At 44.4% G+C, this 17,063-nt stretch overlaps 2 protein-coding genes across 3 annotated transcripts; both read right to left on the bottom strand.

Annotated features, from left to right (window-relative positions):
* Positions 1 to 61: 61 nt before the first annotated feature.
* Positions 62 to 9,058, bottom strand: nedd1 (NEDD1 gamma-tubulin ring complex targeting factor). Of its 2 annotated transcripts, none has more exons than XM_071900122.2 (16): positions 8,996 to 9,058; positions 8,101 to 8,244; positions 7,498 to 7,592; positions 7,051 to 7,167; positions 6,644 to 6,784; positions 5,768 to 5,997; positions 5,287 to 5,491; positions 4,162 to 4,303; positions 3,720 to 3,851; positions 3,096 to 3,146; positions 2,913 to 3,002; positions 2,562 to 2,728; positions 2,199 to 2,391; positions 1,478 to 1,619; positions 1,175 to 1,241; positions 62 to 729 (listed from the first exon to the last, which is right to left on the bottom strand). In XM_071900122.2, exons 2-16 carry the CDS (start codon positions 8,234 to 8,236, stop codon positions 625 to 627), a joined length of 2,013 nt encoding a protein of 670 aa, XP_071756223.2. In that variant the 5' UTR covers positions 8,237 to 8,244; positions 8,996 to 9,058; the 3' UTR covers positions 62 to 624. The 2 variants fall into 2 exon arrangements, with proteins under 2 accessions (XP_071756223.2, XP_071756224.2); XM_071900123.2 differs by having other exon boundaries at positions 3,720 to 3,848.
* Positions 9,059 to 11,689: 2,631 nt separating this feature from the next.
* Positions 11,690 to 16,963, bottom strand: sh3gl3b (SH3-domain GRB2-like 3b). Its single transcript, XM_071900129.2, has 10 exons — positions 16,919 to 16,963; positions 15,644 to 15,712; positions 15,446 to 15,518; positions 15,046 to 15,189; positions 14,454 to 14,587; positions 13,969 to 14,127; positions 13,173 to 13,276; positions 12,277 to 12,407; positions 12,122 to 12,175; positions 11,690 to 11,901 (listed from the first exon to the last, which is right to left on the bottom strand). The coding sequence occupies exons 1-10, from the start codon at positions 16,961 to 16,963 to the stop codon at positions 11,690 to 11,692; spliced, it is 1,125 nt and encodes a 374-aa protein (XP_071756230.2).
* Positions 16,964 to 17,063: the final 100 nt, after the last annotated feature.

Genomic DNA, 17,063 nt, shown 5'->3' with positions numbered 1-17,063 from the left:
GTAACTAACAGCTGAAGACAGAAGAGACCGATTCTGGTCATTTCATTTTTAATATAGAATCTTTTTTTATTCTTCAGACAAAATGCTGCTTCATAATAATAAAAACATGATACAAGCAGACGTGAGCGGTGCTTTGGCCGAACCGACCTGCTGCTGATAATGTAGCAAGATGTTCCTCCAAATGGGTTGAAAATGTATAAACTGTTAAGGTGCCAACATCTTCAGACTGATAGTGGAGGTTTTATGTTTTTTTTTAACCAGCAATTAAAATATTATGGGTTGTAAAATTAAATATCAGTGTGAACTTATTTCGTCAACCCATTTAGAGAGACATTTTATTACCTTATCTGTTGGTATAAAAATTCATCAGCATCCGGTCTCCAGCTACAAAATGCAAACCTCAACATCACTCACACCAATCCATCTACGATGCTGCAGTCCTCCTCGGCACCAGGGGGCGCTGCTGCTGCTCAGTCACTCAGATACAAACGTCTTGGACTAAAGGGAAGCAGTTTTTTTACCGTCAGTCCTGCTTCATCAGCAGGAAGCCGGATGACTGGGGGGGGTTAGGGAGGCAGTTTGTGGTACAGTCTGTATTTAAGGCTCCAGGTGGGACTCAGAAGGTCAGTAGTTGGTCTTCAGCTTGCGGTTCTCCTCCCTCAGCTTCTCTATCTCCTCCACCAGAGACTCATTCACAGAGTATTTCTCTATCAGACCGTGGATCTCATTCTGAAATACAAAACATCAAACATGTCATCCAACACGCCAAAAAGTGATGCTAACCATTTCCTGTTGGCTGGCTGGTCATGATGCTAAGGCCATGATCACACAGGAGCTTTTTTCTCTGCTGAAACACAAAGCTCAGCTGCGAGTGTCGCAAGTAACAATTTAAATTCTACTTTAACACTTTAAATCCCTACAATGAAATGCTTGAGGTTTTCAGAGTTTCTGGGCAGGATGGGAGAAGATGATCTAACAGTTACTATTATGGTCATCTTTTTTTGTATAGTACTTTTCAAAACGGTTACCAAGTTTTTACAGACAATAAAAGGCAACAAAATTAATGATGAAAGAAGTGGACAATTGAAAACAGGCTTTAGGAGGAAGAGGTGAGACAACGTTAAAGCCCGACTACAGAGGTGAACGGTCCTGTAGCAGATGTGTTGGTTCATACCAGCTGGATGTAAAACTGTCGGACCATCTCCACCTGGAGGTTGACGATGTCTCGGTGACAGGCGTCCCTGAGCAGGAGACAAGAACATCACACTGAAACCAGGAGGTGACACACGCCTCCATGTGGAGCTTCTCCTACTGCACACATTTATTATTCACATTTATCACTTAGTGTTTTAGCCTCACTCCAAACTTCTCCAGGCCTTTATAAGAACTTGCAACTTTCCAGACAAACATAGGAACCCGAATTTAACAAGAGAATTGTTCTAGGGAGATAATCGGGGGTCAGAGGTCAGGGACCGACCTGAAGTCCTCCAGGGTTTCATGGATCATGTTCTGGATGAAGTGGATCTGGAGGGAGGTGAGAGGAGCCGCTCCTCCCTGTCCGACCACCTCCACGATGTTCTGGGAGAGGGAGGAGGACACGGCTGCCGCCAGAGCCGGACCTGCAGAGACAGTTCTGCTCAGTAACCAGAATCAAACCAACCCGACTAACCCTACTCAGCAGACCACAAAACCTGTGACCACAGTACTGCTTAATTACATAAAACCAAACCAACCTCTGCATAACTCTAACCACAACCAACTAACTGAGACCCACAGAGCCCCCTGCTGGGGGGAGGTCAGGTTTCCCCAAACTGTAACCTGACAGAAACATGGAGGACTTGGTGACTCTGGATGTGTTAAGACGACGCCTTTTGCACATGTTTAAGCGCTCCTTTTCATTGTTTTCTCTCCTCTGCTAAAGTGACGAGCCTCGCCTTTTTATGATAGTTGAAACTGCTGCTTCTTTTGTGCGGAGTGTTGGGAGTGTGGTACGTCATCCACAGCCGACCAATCAACATCTACGATAAACATGAGTGACTCCAAAACAAACCATGGAGGAAAAACTCATCCTCTAGCTAGCGTAACGGAGCAGTGTAAATACTGAACACTTTTTTAAACATGTTCAAAATGCGTCGCCTGAACGCACCCCAACAGTACTTACAGTGAGAAAAAAAACAACAACCCCGGCAGTGCTGTACCTGCTGTGCTGGTGGGCGGGGCTCCGTGGACAGGTGTGTCATAGCTCAGCTGAGCTTGAATGCCATTGGCTCTTCTGAGGCTGGGCTCTGGGGTGAAGAGGGACAGGGCCGGCTGGCTGTGATTGGTCTGTTGGGACGTGGTGGGCGTGGTCTGACTCTCCCCCTCTAGGCTGGAACCGCTGGCCTTGTCGAACTGTAAATCAAAACACAAACAAGAAATGATCTGACGACTGACAGCAGTGATGTTACATTCCTTTAGGTTGTGCTGCGTTATGTTCTGCTATGCTATGCTATGCTATGGGATGCTATGTGATGCCGAGGTAGTTGAACTTCTAAACAGAGCCTGAGGTCAGAGGTCAGGACCTTTCTGGAGTCACATGGTTCGGCTGCTGCGGAGGGGATTGGCTCCTCCTCTTTGATGGGCGGGGGGGTCTGGAAGACAGACAGGGGGCTGTAGCACCGGGCGCCGGAGGTTCCCAGGGGCGTTCCCAGGGGCGTCTTACGGTGAGGGGGGGCGCCTGAATAAGAGTCTGAAACACAAAGAGTCCCGTCTCCATGACAACAGTGACATGGTGACAGAGCTGGGAATCTAACTAGCAACGAGGCCTTCAATAATCAGCAGAAACCACTGGATTAAAACATGTTTCTGTCCTGCAGCTAAACCAACAAGGCTTTGGTTAACCAGCAGAACCAGTAGAGTGAAGGAAGTCTGACCGTCTCGGACTGGAGAGAAGACGTCCAGACTGGCCCGACCTATGACCTGCTGACCCTCCCCGTCTCTGGACAACATCTCCACACTGGTCACTATGGAGACAAGGCATCCCAACATTAGAGCAGGAACAGCAGCAACAATCCGACTCAACTTCTATCAAACTGTAAGGTGATTGGCTGCTGTACCGTGTGCTCTTCCTGCCGGCGGGTCTCCCATCATCCCCTGGGTCCTAGAGTCTGGAAAGAAGAACTGAGGGTTATGCTGTGTTCAAGTGCTGTCAGAAATACCAGAATTACCAGGTGAACTTACATGAATAACCCAAAAAAGTGCAAAATAAGACTGGGAGACATTATGAATAAATAACTACGACTGAGAAACATAATAATGGGATATAAAAAGAGGAAAGTGGGAGTTTCCTGATGCCAGAGTTAGTAAGATGTGACATTTAAGGCCGGAGAGCATGGAAGCTGATGGTAAAAGTGATATATTTTATCAATAAGATATTATCTGGCATTCTGTAGTTTGTATTGATGTATTCACTATTTGTTTTACTTTTAGCTGTCATGCGGTTATTTATAATATTTTACATTAGAACATCAATTCCATGAGTGATGACAATTCTCTTCATTCTGCTGCCGCAGCACAAATGGAATTTGAACAGCCACCAAAACTATGTCTGGTACATGGTCTGTTCTGTTCATGTTTCCCACCAGAAGCACTGTGGTATTTACGACTTGTGAACTTAGAAGTACAGAGTTTTGCAGAGGCCCTGAAGGCAGCATCAGTCTCCAGCCCATCAGAGGTCTGACCTTCTCTGGCAGGAGAGAAGAAGTCCAGGCTGTTTCTTCCAACGCTGCTGAACTTGTCCAGAACAGGAAGCTGCTCCGCCCCCTGCTGGCCTTCAGCCTCCCTGCTCAGCACCTCCACAGCAGCGCCCCCTGCTGGACACACAACACTGTGGTCACTGGACAAAATCGCTTGTTGAACCACAGTACCACCTGACTAGCCAGCTCTATTGTCTGGGTGCTGTGACCTGTGACTACTGGTTTCTTGTAATGTTGGTGATTCAGGAATTGAAGCTTATTCTACTGTTTTCATTAGAAATCTCTCTGGACAGAGACACAAATATGACTAGGATATACTGTAATGTAATGTAAGTGAAATGTAATGTAATACAATGTAATGTAACATCAGTGTAATGTAATATAATGTAATGTCTGGTTTCCATAGTGACCAGTGGGACAGACTGACCTGTACCCGATGTCTGTCTTTGGAGGGCGGGGCCTGTGCCGGGGGCGGGGCCTGTGCCGGGGGCGGGGCCTGTCTGGCTGCTGGACAGCTTGGTGGAGGCTCTCTTACTGCTGGGAACCTTGGTGGAGCTCAGTTTACTAGACTGGGGGGAGAGAGAGAGAGAGAGAGTGAGTGTATGAGAGAGAGAGAGTAAACAAAAGGTAGGGGGAGTCTAACCTAAATGACGTCTAGATGGCATTGTCATTTATTTGGATTGTGTTAAATTATGAATCTAGAAGTGAACATTTATAGAAAAACCTGTAAGCAATCTGGACCAACCACCGCTGGTCAAAGACGGAATCTGATGTGATAAATAAAGATCAATAAAAACCAATACAGACAATAAAGAGTGGGTCTCAAATAGCCAGGGAGTGTTTGTGTAAATAATATTTATTTGGTCCCAAATAAAAGCCGGGTTAAAAAAAAAAGGGAAGAATTACCAGAATGGAATCTGAATTCATACAATATTTACAGCCTAAAACATCTTTAAATTTACTAAGATGTCACAAAATATATTATATTTTGTCTGTCTGTACCTTGTCATGTCTGTCTGTGTCCGTCGGTACCTGACTGTGTCTGTCGGTACCTTGTCGTGTCTGTCGGTACCTTGTTGTATTTGTCTGTGTCTGTCGGTACCTTGCTGTGTCTGTCGGTACCTTGTCGTGTCTGTCGGTACCTTGCTGTGTCTGTCGGTACCTGACTGTGTCTGTCGGTACCTTGTTGTGTTTGTCTGTGTCTGTCGGTACCTTGTCGTGTCTGTCGGTACCTTGCTGTGTCTGTCGGTACCTTGCTGTGTCTGTCTGTACCTTGCTGTGTCTGTCGGTACCTTGCTGTGTCTGTCTGTACCTTGTCGTGTCTGTCGGTACCTTGCTGTGTCTGTCGGTACCTTGCTGTGTCTGTCGGTACCTTGTCATGTCTGTCTGTACCTTGTCGTGTCTGTCGGTACCTTGTCGTGTCTGTTGGTACCTTGCTGTGTCTGTCGATACCTTGTCATGTCTGTTGGTACCTGGCTGTGTCTGTCGGTACCTTGCTGTGTCTGTCGGTACCTTGCTGTGTCTGTCGGTACCTTGTCGTGTCTGTCGGTACCTTGCTGTGTCTGCTGGTGCTGCTCTGGAAGCGCAGGCAGGTGACGGAGGTTTTGTGTGCCACGGTGACCCTGGTGGGGGCGCTGGAGTTCCTCAGGTCGTAGTGGTAGATCTTCCCCTGGGTGGATCCAACCACCAGACCGGTCCCTTCCAGACTGAAGTCCACCGAGGTCAGAGGGCAGTCCACCCGGATGGTCCGCAGGATGCTGCACAGCACACACACACACATTATATTCAGGTAACTGTAGATGGCGCTAACACAACGTAAAATGGGTTTCACTACTCTTCGCAATTATTTAAAGTTCCAAAAACTCTTCCCTCACTAACTTTTTAATAATCCATTACATAGCACACTCATCCCTACTCATTGCTGGGTGAATCAAAGTGAGAGTCAGCCTATCTAAAGCTATAAACTGATTGTTTTCTGTAGGCTTCCAGCCGTTAAAACACTGCGAAGACCACGGCGGGGCGTTCAGTCTTACATCCTGCTGGCGGTGTCGTAGCAGATGATCTTCTTGTCCAGACCGACGCTGACCAGCAGCAGTTCGCTGGCAGGGGAGAAGGCCAGGCCGGAGCCCGGGGCCTTGTGGGCCCCCTCGAACACATGCAGCTCCTTCTGGGTGTTGGAGTCCCACAGGACCACGGTGCCGCTGTCGGACACGCTGCCCAGCAGGGAGCGCTTCAGCATGGACAGCCTCAGGTCATGGATGGGCTGAAGGGACACAGAAGCTGTTAGTCCACATGGAAAACAACAGCAGACTGGAGAACCTGTGGAAGTCCAAGAGTCTTCCAACCAATCACTACAGCAGCTGCGACAGTGTGTTTCTATATAATAAACCATTGGGAAAGTGTGTTTCTGCATAACAAACAGTTGTGACAGTGTGTTTCTATAAAATAAACAGTTGTGACAGTGTGTTTCTATAAAATAAACAGTTGTGACAGTGTGTTTCTATAAAATAAACAGTTGTGACAGTGTGTTTCTATATAATAAACAGTTGTGACAGTGTGTTTCTACATAATAAACTGTTGTAACAATGCGTTTCTACATAATAAACAGTTGTGACAGTGTGTTTCTATATAATAAACAGCTGTGACAGTGTGTTTCTATATAATAAACAGTTGTGACAGTGTGTTTCTATATAATAAACAGTTGTGACAGTGTGTTTCTATATAAAAAACAGTTGTGACAGTGTGTTTCTATATAAAAAACAGTTGTGACAGTGTGTTTCTACATAATAAACAGCTGTGACAGTGTGTTTCTATATAAAAAACAGTTGTGACAGTGTGTTTCTATATAAAAAACAGTTGTGACAGTGTGTTTCTACATAATAAACAGCTGTGACAGTGTACTATCTGACCTGGTTGCTGCCGTGACCGAAGGCCTTGCTGGACAGGTTGGTGGTCAGACTGTGGAGAACCAGATCTCCACTGGTAGAACCTGATGCTATGTAGCTGTCATTGGCATTAAAGGACACACATGTCACTTCCTCCTTATGGTCCTGGTAGTTAGAGAGAGAGAGAGAGACAGACAGACAGACAGACAGTACTTTGTAAGTATTTTAATAAGTGTTCTACAAAACACAGATCATGGAAGACTTGAACAAACAGACATGTAACTGCTGTACTGTACTATGCTATGCAGTACTGTACTGTGCTGTACTATGCTGTGCAGTACTGTACTGTGCTGTACTATGCTATGCAGTACTGTACTGTGCTGTACTATGCTGTGCAGTACTGTACCGTACTGTGCTGTATGAGGTCTTACCTTGAGAGAGCGGTGCAGTCTCTTGGTCTTCAGGTCCCAGATGTGAACACAGTGATCCAGACCTCCACTCACCAGATACTGAGACGATGAACTCAGAGACACCCGAGTCTGCTTTTTCTGAACAGATAATTACAAATACTGACGTTAGTGAGGCTCAGTAGTATACTCTCCTTAGTGAGGGTTAGTACATCTATATGGTGGACTTTCAAAACTGCTTTGCAATTTCTGTGATTTCAAACCAGCACAGATCAGTGTTCAGTGCAGACAGAGTGAGTTAGCCGTCTGGGGGCTGGCTATCAAGGTCTACCTGTATTTTATTAGAGGTGTACTACAGTGTATTGTATTGGAGGTGTACTACAGTGTATTGTATTGGAGGTGTACTACAGTGTATTGTATTGGAGGTGTACTACAGTGTATTGTATTGGAGGTGTACTACGGTGTACTCACCCCCTCGGCCAGTTCTACCACTGGGACAGGAGTCGACTTGAGACTGGAAACCACCAGTTTATCTCCGACGCTGCTGGCGCTGACCAGGTACTGGTCTGAACACACCGGTCAAGGCTGCATCACCTTACTGTATAGATCCTTTACAACGGGGATTCACAAACCTTTTCATGTCAAGAACCACCAATTTAGACGGGCTTCAGACCACAGACTGGATAAGATTTTGTACTAAGGAAGCCCCTCTGATAGGATTTATATTGTTAGATATGATTTAGTACAGACTTATATAACTGTCTATAGTGAATTCAGTGAACCTTACAAAACAAAACTGTTATTCTCTCTGACTTAAATTAAACTATTCTTCATTTAGAAACCCTTCAAGGACCTCTGAAACCCCCCCAATGACTCCTGGAGGTCCCTGGACCCCAGTGTGGGCACCCCTGCTTTAGAAGGAATATGATGAATGAAGCGTTGACAACTCACTCAATACACTGTGAAAAGGGTGAAATGCAAATAAGGGTACTGCTAATTATCAGGGGTAGTTTTCCCCCCTCATTTTTAATTTCAGAAATGAATACTGTATCTGTCTCTCTAGTAAGAGGATACTGTTGGAGCTCCAGCAGGCCTGGGCGACAGGGTGGCTGGTGCTGTGAGGGTTGAACTGCTCCAGCGGCGCCATGGAAACCGCATCCCAGATCTTCACACAGTCTCCTGAGGACACCAGGCGGGTCACCTCCTCCATGGCAACGCCTGGAGGGACACACACACACACACACACACACACACACACACACACACACACACACCAATGTAATGTGTGTTTGGCAGTACACCTGAGGATCTTAGTGAATAATAAAGGGAAACCTAGGCAATTTGAAATCTAGTCATTTTAATTGACCGGGATCGTTTTCACACTGTCAAATGGCTTCATTGCCAGTCATTAAGTTGTAGCTGCAGTCCACTGAGCGTTAGGTCAAATCCTACAGTCACAGCAGCAACAGGTGACATTTCCACTGATTTTCTGAGGGTGGGGGAAGGTTTTGTGCTTTGGTTTGTCCGCACTGACTGAACTGTGGATTACTACAAAGTGACTGGAGCATCAAGTAAACTGTCAACAGCTGACAATCTGAGCAGGACGCTTTCCACTGCTAAAAATAAAGTCCATGTTGGTGTGTAATACGCCTTTAACGGCAGGACAAACATCCATATTTCAAACAAATACCGTTCACATTCAATTGTTTGTGTTTCATTGGAAAACAGCAGTTCCTTAGGTTTATTTGTCAGTCTGATTAGCTAGCGGGTAGTTAAGCTAGCTCACCGGTTAGTTTGGCTCGACAGTGCAGTTAGCTAAGTTAGCTAGCAGCACGGCATCCAAATTAGCCAGGCAACAAGTTAAGTTACCGACTTGGCATAGAAACAGGTTAAACAACATGAAACACAAAATAAGTTGTCGGAAACAAGTCAAATGTTTGTGTCGTCCAGTATGAATTAGCATACATACCCAGAAAGATGAATAAATCACAAGTTGCTGAAGAAGCTGGTTTATTTACTAACCCGCCTGTTACCACAGTAAACCGCCACTACGGAGAGCCAGGAGGGACATAAAGAGGAAACGCGCTGTTTTCCAGGTCCCGTGGCGTCAGAGGGTCATCCAATAGATGATCAGGATACTGATACATACAGTACACACCAGCACATTTTCTAATAACGACTAAGTAAAATATTCTTTGTATTTAGATAATATCTTACTAGCTGTTGCTGCACACTGGATGTTAGCTCTTCCCAAAGCTAACTGGACTTTTGCTGCTGCTTTGGTGTGATTTTTAGTTTCCTGAGCCTGTCACTCTATTTCTGTCCTGTTGTGGTTTTGTACCTGTTGTCATGCAGATCATGTTGAGCATCACTGCCACCTACTGCTGTTATGTCACACTGCTCTAGACTGGAGGTGCTTCAGATTCAGGGGTTGTTACTATGGCACTCATCTTGTGGTGGGGTTGTTGTTGTGAACATGCTAAATAAAACTAGTTTAAACACATGCATCTAATTTTCATCAATAAACTGTCAACACTCTGGTCCAAACCAGTGTCAGCGGTGTGACTCAGCAGCACCTTGAGAAACCCAAAGATGTCAGGTCATTTGTGGACTGGGAAGTTGTTTATTGAGGAGAGGTAAACACAAAATCTGGCATTAAAGCATTTATCAATCAGAGATATTATTGCAGAAATACACGCTGAGTGATTCTTGTCTCAGAACAACAGACATGTCTGTGCTGGAATGAATAACAGGCGTCAACAGGTTCCTGTTTAACAAGGGAGTGTTTACAGTACATCTGGAATAGCCGATCAGATTGATAAAATCAGATTAAAGCAGACCAGGTCTCCATCCAGAATCTGAGGTGTAGACGAACGGACAGTCTCAGCAGTCCGATCCAGAAATACAATGACAATCAACATTAATTTCATTTGCAGCTTTTTGGTCAAAGCTGAAATGAGTGTAATAGAAGATAACCTCTCATAATGAAAACATCTATCTGTGATATAAATAAAGTGACATCTTTAAGATAATTCCATGTTAAACACACAACATGTAAGACATCTGGTGTAGACATTTGACTTGGCCCTGAATCAGAACAAGAAAATAAACTAAAAGCATTTTCTGTGCATCCTGGTGTCTCTCGTCCTCCTCTCTCTCCTCTCTCTGAAATGAAACTAGTAAACATCCACACACACATACACACACATGCACACACACACACACACACACATGCACACACACCTCTATAATTTAATTACATTCATGTGAATTGATTTACTTCTTCAGTAAAACCAGCTTTTAGTCAACATCGACTACAGTAGTCTAGCCTATATCAACTACAGTAGCCCATATCAACTAATCTAGTTTATATCAACTATAATAGTCTGTACCAACTACAGTGGTGTAATCTATGTCAACTACAGTGATCTATATCAACTATAATAGTCTATATCAAGTGCAGGTGTCTACATCAACTTTGGTAGTCTATATAAACTACAGTAGTCTAGTCTGTACCAACCTTAATAGTCTATACCAACTACAGTAGTATCAACTATATCAACTCCAGTAGTCTAGTCTATATCAACTATAATAATCTATATCACCTATAGTAGTCAGTCTGTATCAACTACAGTAGTCTAATCTGTATCTATATTAGTCTACAGTAGATCAGATTCTGTGAGTTGTATTTAGTGTTTTTCTGAAGAAGATAAATAAGCAGAAAACACAGCAGCTGTTTCATCTTAAAGCATAACATCACATTAAGGACTGTAATATCTCTACTGTATATTCCAGTGTGGTTCTACACCAGCCTCTGTGCTTTTTACAGGCTGATCACTTCAATCCCACCATCCTTGGGCTTGGCGGCAAGTCTTTCAGCAGTGATTGCATATACAAGTCTGTTTGCCACACAACCTCTCAGCTGTTTCTGAATGTTTTCCTTCCCCTCAGATATCCAGTATTATGAGGTTCCTTCATCGCTCCATGATGCACAAGCCAAACCCACCAGGCTTTTAGCATTAACTGCAAATTTAAAAAATAGGTATTGTTTTTGTTTCTTTAATAGTTACTATAGAAATATACATTATGCTGGATGCATCCAGATAGTGTGCCATTCAGATCAGTCCGCAACCTTTCCTATCATAGCAGACTGATGTAAATGTGTTTCTCAAGTGTGCGTAAGCCTTGAGGACACAGGAGGAAATAATGTTAATGGTGAAATTAATGGTAGAGTTCTGCTCTGAAGGCAGCAGGAGTGTGTTGAGTGGAAGTGGAGCTAAAGGCTTTTCTTAAAGGGAAAACACACTGGAATCTAAAGAACATTGTATTTGGCCGCTGAGCCTCTCTTTACACATCTCAGCTATGAGCCAGCTGGTATGTGAAGCTTTTGTATTGTGGAGTACAACATCAGCTGTTCAGAGATCAGCGACTAAAGTGCTCTAGAAGAAACTATGGCCTTCTCTTCCTAATAAAACAGACAGGCAGCACGCAGATTTGCGAAAGTAAAAAGTAAAAATAATTTGCAAAAGCAGTAACGTTGCATATCATCTGACACCAGACAACCAGACACATTCCTGCTGCTGATCAGAAATCAGATCAGAATCTATAATCTGATCTGCATCATCAGCGTCGGTGTTCACGGTTGCCGAGGTTTGATGCGTCGTCACGGTAACGGCAGAGGCACAAGGACGTCCACGTAGCTGATGGGGAGGAACCCCGATTGGCTGCCGAGCGTGCCCTCGTACCAGTTGGCGTCGATCTGATTGGTCAGGATGATGACGTCACCCTCGTCAAAGCCCAGCTCACCCTCATTTTGCGGATGGAAGGAGTAGATCGCCCGGCAACAGGGCTGATCCAGGACTAAGTCACTGTCAGCTGGACGAGAGACACCAAGACAGACAGAGAGAGAGAGAGAGAGAGAGAGAGAGAGAGAGAGAGAGAGAGAGAGAACCATCATGGAAGATGTTTAGTAGATGTTGGACTGAGGAGATGTTTAATGGAAGATGTTTAGAGGAAGATCTTGGACTGAGGAGATGTTTAGAGGAAGATGTGGAGGTAGAAGATGCTCTTTCTATAAACATCAGGATTTCCTCACCGTTGCGGACGACGGGACTGTCCGGTCTGGAGGGTAACACTGTGAACTGCTCTCCTACAGAGAGAGAGAGTAGACAGACAGAAATGTAAAGAAAATGTTAAACTATTGCACAGGTTTTTTTTTTGTTTTATCCAGAGAAACATGCCAGAAACAACCTGAGGATCTGGCAGATGTGATTGACAGCTGGTGGTAAAATCCAGTTTCGGCGTTCTTTACCGTCCCGGTTCGGATCGTTCTGGGCCGAGGCCGGAACCAGCGGTCTGGTCTGTTACTGGCAGCAGTCAGCCTGAGGGGAAGTACAGTTACAGGTGTATTTCCAGCTTTTAAGAGTATGGGACCTTAAATTCACTGTTTTGCCCCATTCTGTCAGTTTGTCTGTTAGCAGGATTTCTCAGAAAGTTATGAATGGATTTGGACAAAAGATTGGTCATGGGGGGGCGTGGCTTCTCACTAAAAGGCATTTAACTTCCGAACAGATTCACCTAACACCATCAAACTTTGTGGCCAATCAGAAGACAGAAGAAGAGGCAAACCCTCCATTATTGGACCAATCAAACAACATGGAGGCTCTGGAGAGCTCATTTCCTGCTTAGACAGAACCAACCTGCTAATTTCTCCAAAACTTGGTCCAGTGGTAGAAGGGCAGCACTGATGGAAACTGAACAGATATAGAGCTGATTGGTCATGTGGTGTTGGGATAATCTGATAAAATGATTAAAAGTCTGTAAAGAAATTATTCACTTTTGGTGAAAATGTGACATGTGGAACTGGCATATATTGACAATTGCATAGTGTTGGAGGAGGTATGAGCTCTACTGATGGACATAGTTTCAACTGCTAATCAATGTTCATGGCAATTTTATGACGAAACACGTCCATCCTGGTTATAATCTTGACAGTTCATCACATAATGCTTTTTTTCCTGGAATTTCTGTGCAAATCGGCTTACTGTTGCCGACTGAATAGTGTCGTTTTGGCGGTTTCCACAAGTTTCCACGTCATCATACATGCTGTGTGTTGTACCATATGAACTAAATGAAGCGCTGTTCACCTGGCCTGCAGGTTGCCATGGAGACCCAGCAGGATGTGGTAGGCGTGGCGGTGGTAGTCCAGCACTGCGGCGATCAGAGCGAACAGACGACTCACCTGATCTACCTGCAGGAAGAAACACAGTCATCATCAGCATGGATCTGTCTGCCAGCCGACACCCAGCAGCAATACAGGTCCGAAAAGACTGGAAACAAGGAAGCGGGGAATCCGATTTACTTGCAGTTCTATTCTACTTAGGGCTGGACGATATGGTTGAAATCAATATCATGATAATCATAAGGATTTTTCTCGATATCAATATATATCACGATATGGTTCATGTCTGCAAAATCACGTTAAATAATCAAATTAATGTTCATCTCATTGAACCGAATGGTAATGGTAGGTGTGATGTCAAACTTGAAACAAAACTGAAATTTTCAAATAATATTCCTACCATACCTCATTTTATCAGAGTTTATAAGTAAAATTTGCTTGTCATCATCAATTTAGACAGCAGAAATGTGTGTCACGATATTAAAATATGTTCATATCATCACGATATGATTCCACTGAAAGACGATAAACGATAATGTTGAATTATCGTCCAGCCCTAATTCTACTAGTTGTTAAATTGTTAAAATCTGATTTCCAGTGTTGTTATTAGTGAAAGACAGAGGGAAAAGAGAAACACTAGAGAAGAAACTGGCAGATTATGTTTCACCACGATTGCTGACAGAGTCTCCAGTTGGGACCGGGGGCTTTCAGTCTTAGTTTCTGTTTGACGAGGTGAGCGGTCTCCCGGGTTTCGAACTCACGTCGTTCTCCAGCAGGGTGAACATGCTCCGCTCTGCCAGCTGCTTGGAGGTGGTGAACTTGTCCCAGGCCTGTTGGACTTCCTGCTCCGGAACTTTCCCCCTTCGTCTCTTCTTGTAGTCGAAGTCCAGCCGACGGCCTTGCAGCTTCTTCAGCTGGTGCTGAGGAACCAATCAGAACAAAGCTCAGAACAATCAGAATCAAACTCTTAACCAATCAGAATCAAACTCTCTCTCTCTAATCCTCATGTCAGACAAAAACTATGAATGAAGTTTTTTCATTGACTCATTGAATTTCAAAATGTGTTTTTGAAAATCCATAGTGGGTTTTCAATATGTTTCAAGGTCCATGAAACAAAGTTACAATGATCAGGAAACCTTTAAATTCAAAGGGAAAAAAACACCAAATGTAGTTTTCTGTGGTTTTTCCAGTTTTCCATTAATGTCTCATCCTCCAGTCATATGGAGTGATGGAGTTGAACCCTCACCCTGATCTCCTTCAGCTCGCTGTTGTGGAGCTCCTGCATGGGGTCGATGAAGGTGCGTTTGACGCTGACGTCCAGAGTGTCCCTGGCCTGGGAAACCTGCTGCAGAGCTGAACCCATATCGGCCAGAGCACCGCCTGGACAGAGGACGAACAGTAAATACAGTGAAAAGGTTGAAAAAGGAAAACCAGGAAAACCAGAAAGACTATGCATCTCCTAGTCAGGAAGAACAACACTATCTGTCTGTCTGTCTGTCTGTCTGTCTGTCTGTCTATCTGTCTGTCTGTCTTAACTGGTCTGTGGAAGTTGTTTTTCATACTGGATAAGACTGAATGGCAGCAAATGGCTTCTTCTAAAGGAGGAAAACGAGCGCTGACTGTGTGCAGAAACAGAGAGGAACCCGCACCGCTGGGACTGACTTAAAAATACACCACTTTTATCCTTTAACTGGTGTCAGAAATATGTGACATCATCACCAGCAGGTTGCCGTGGTAACTGTCCTGCTCCTATGGCTCTGTGAACCAACTGGTCGGCTAGAAGCCTTGATGCGCACCGGTCCTGCTGCTGTTTAGTAGTGTTGGGACTGTGAACATACCAAATCCAGAAGCAGCTCCCAGCTCCTGGCCATAGTGCAACATACAATCTCCCAGCATGCCCTCTGTCTGGGGGTAGAATGTGGACTTCCCCTGTCCACGAATCCTGGAAACCGTGTTGAGCATGCTCAGTTTAGCTCTGTATGCTGTGAAAACAAACGCATTCACTTCAGGTAGAAACACAGGATACTTTGTATTAGTAGTAGTAATAGTGATAATAGTAGTAGTAATAGTAGCGGTAATAGTAGTACTAGTAGCAGTAATAGCAGTAGTAGTATATCACTACTACTACTGCTGCTACTACTATAGTAGTAGCAGTAGTAGTAGTTGCAGCAGTAGCAGTAGCAGCAGCAGCAGTAGCAGCAGTAGCAGCAGTAGTAGTAGTAGTAGTAGTAGTAGTACCTGGGTTTGGTTGGAGGAACTCTGTGGTTCTGGACAGCAGCTCAATCAGCAGAGTCTGGATCACATCAACACTCTGGAGAGAGAGAGAGAGAGAGAGAGAGAGAGAGAAAGAGAGAGAGAGAGAGAGAACAGTCAGCTCTCCTCTGTTCAGACCGGAGGTCTCTCTACCAGCTGAGCAGAGTGGAGGTTCATCTTTACCTTCTCCATCTTCAGGAAGTCTTCATCCAGCTTGGTTCCTTCAGCTCCCATCAGCCTCTCATTCAGCAGCTGGAGAAACAGCAAATCTAGCACAACTAGTTCTGCACTACAACAGTCAGCAGGCAGTCCTTCTAATCTAGTACAACTACTTAAGATTATCTAATAACTAGCTGGCTCATACAACTAGAACCGTCCTTTAGCCAGATAGACCAGGGTTCAAACCCCGACCCTGCGGAAGTGTCCTTGAGCAAGACACAGAATCCCTACCAGCTGCAGGGCTGCTGCTCCGTAGCTGAGCCTGACCGCTGACCTCTGACCTCCATTGGTCTGGTCTGTCTGGTCTTTAGTTCGTCAGGGTTTTAATTCCATGTTCACCAAGTACAGAAAACAAGCTATTAGCTGAAAGCTAATCGATGTTCTCAACACTGTCAATCATCTCAACTCCATCACTTCTATCTGTGCTCCTCTATTACTCAGGTCAGAGGTCAGAGGTCAGGGTCAGCTACAGAAAAACAGCCCTGCAGCTGGGAGGCATTCAGTGTCTTGCTCAATGACACTTCAGTAGAATTTTTTTTGGTGTTTTTTTTTTTTTTTGTAAGAAAACTGTGACATTCTATTAGTAAACTAAACATTCACCTAAAAAAAATGTCAATCAAATATAAATCTCTTGAAATAAATCTCACATCACAGTATGTTTGGAGATACTGAATGTTTTAAAATTACAAAAAATGGCCAAAATACATAGTCTATTTGTACATTTAAGTGACACTCAGTGGATACTGTATACTGTGGATACTGGAAATAGCCTACATGTTCTTGTCGGCTGTTCACTCATCCTTCTACCTTCTCTTTTATTTATTCATGCATCAATTTTTAACCTTTATTCAACCAGGCAAGTCAATTAAGAAGACACTTTTGTTTACAATGGCTGGCAAGATGCAAAATAAGATAAGATCAAATAAATAAAATTAAAAAAGTAGTACTACTACGAACAATAACAATAACCATACTAGTACAACTACGACTACTACTAATAATAACATTATTATAACAATAATAATGAATCACAGGTAGACAATATAAGACGGCAGAAGGCAGCAGTCAGAATTGATCTACATTAAAGCCAATATGAGAGTGATGGATCAATACCGGACCTGACAGCAGGCCCTGTGGCGCAGTACAGCACAGAGGACAGACATAACGAGAGTATAAATCTAAAATATTGATCACCGGAGACCCGGCGGATCACCGGCCCGGTTCTGCCCGGTCGGTTACCTGGCTGGCCTTGTGCAGCTGCTTCTTCATCCCGGAGACAGACATCCTCCTCACCGGCCGACCGGAGGGAAACACCGACCGGGGATCAGCGGACCCGCCGGGTACCGACAGACTTCATCCCGTCTGAGAGGCTCCGGCCCCCGCA

This window comes from Centroberyx gerrardi, chromosome 4, assembly GCF_048128805.1.
Source record: "Centroberyx gerrardi isolate f3 chromosome 4, fCenGer3.hap1.cur.20231027, whole genome shotgun sequence".
Lineage (NCBI taxonomy): Eukaryota > Metazoa > Chordata > Actinopteri > Beryciformes > Berycidae > Centroberyx > Centroberyx gerrardi.
The sequence above is the reverse complement of the archived record's forward strand: the minus strand, read 5'-3'. Positions and strand labels throughout refer to the sequence as shown.

Coding starts and splice junctions, on each gene's coding strand:
- sh3gl3b (XM_071900129.2), bottom strand. CDS start 16,963: ATGTCTGTCTCCGGGATGAAGAAGCAGCTGCACAAGGCCAGCCAG. Junction 14,588..15,045: donor GGGAGCTGCTTCTGGATTTG/GTATGTTCACAG, acceptor TCCTCTGTCCAG/GCGGTGCTCTGGCCGATATG. Junction 14,128..14,453: donor GCGAGCTGAAGGAGATCAGG/GTGAGGGTTCAA, acceptor TTGGTTCCTCAG/CACCAGCTGAAGAAGCTGCA.
- nedd1 (XM_071900122.2), bottom strand. CDS start 8,236: ATGGAGGAGGTGACCCGCCTGGTGTCCTCAGGAGACTGTGTGAAGATC. Junction 3,852..4,161: donor AAGACAGACATCGGGTACAG/GTCAGTCTGTCC, acceptor TTGTGTGTCCAG/CAGGGGGCGCTGCTGTGGAG. Junction 1,620..2,198: donor CCCGCCCACCAGCACAGCAG/GTACAGCACTGC, acceptor CTGTCTCTGCAG/GTCCGGCTCTGGCGGCAGCC.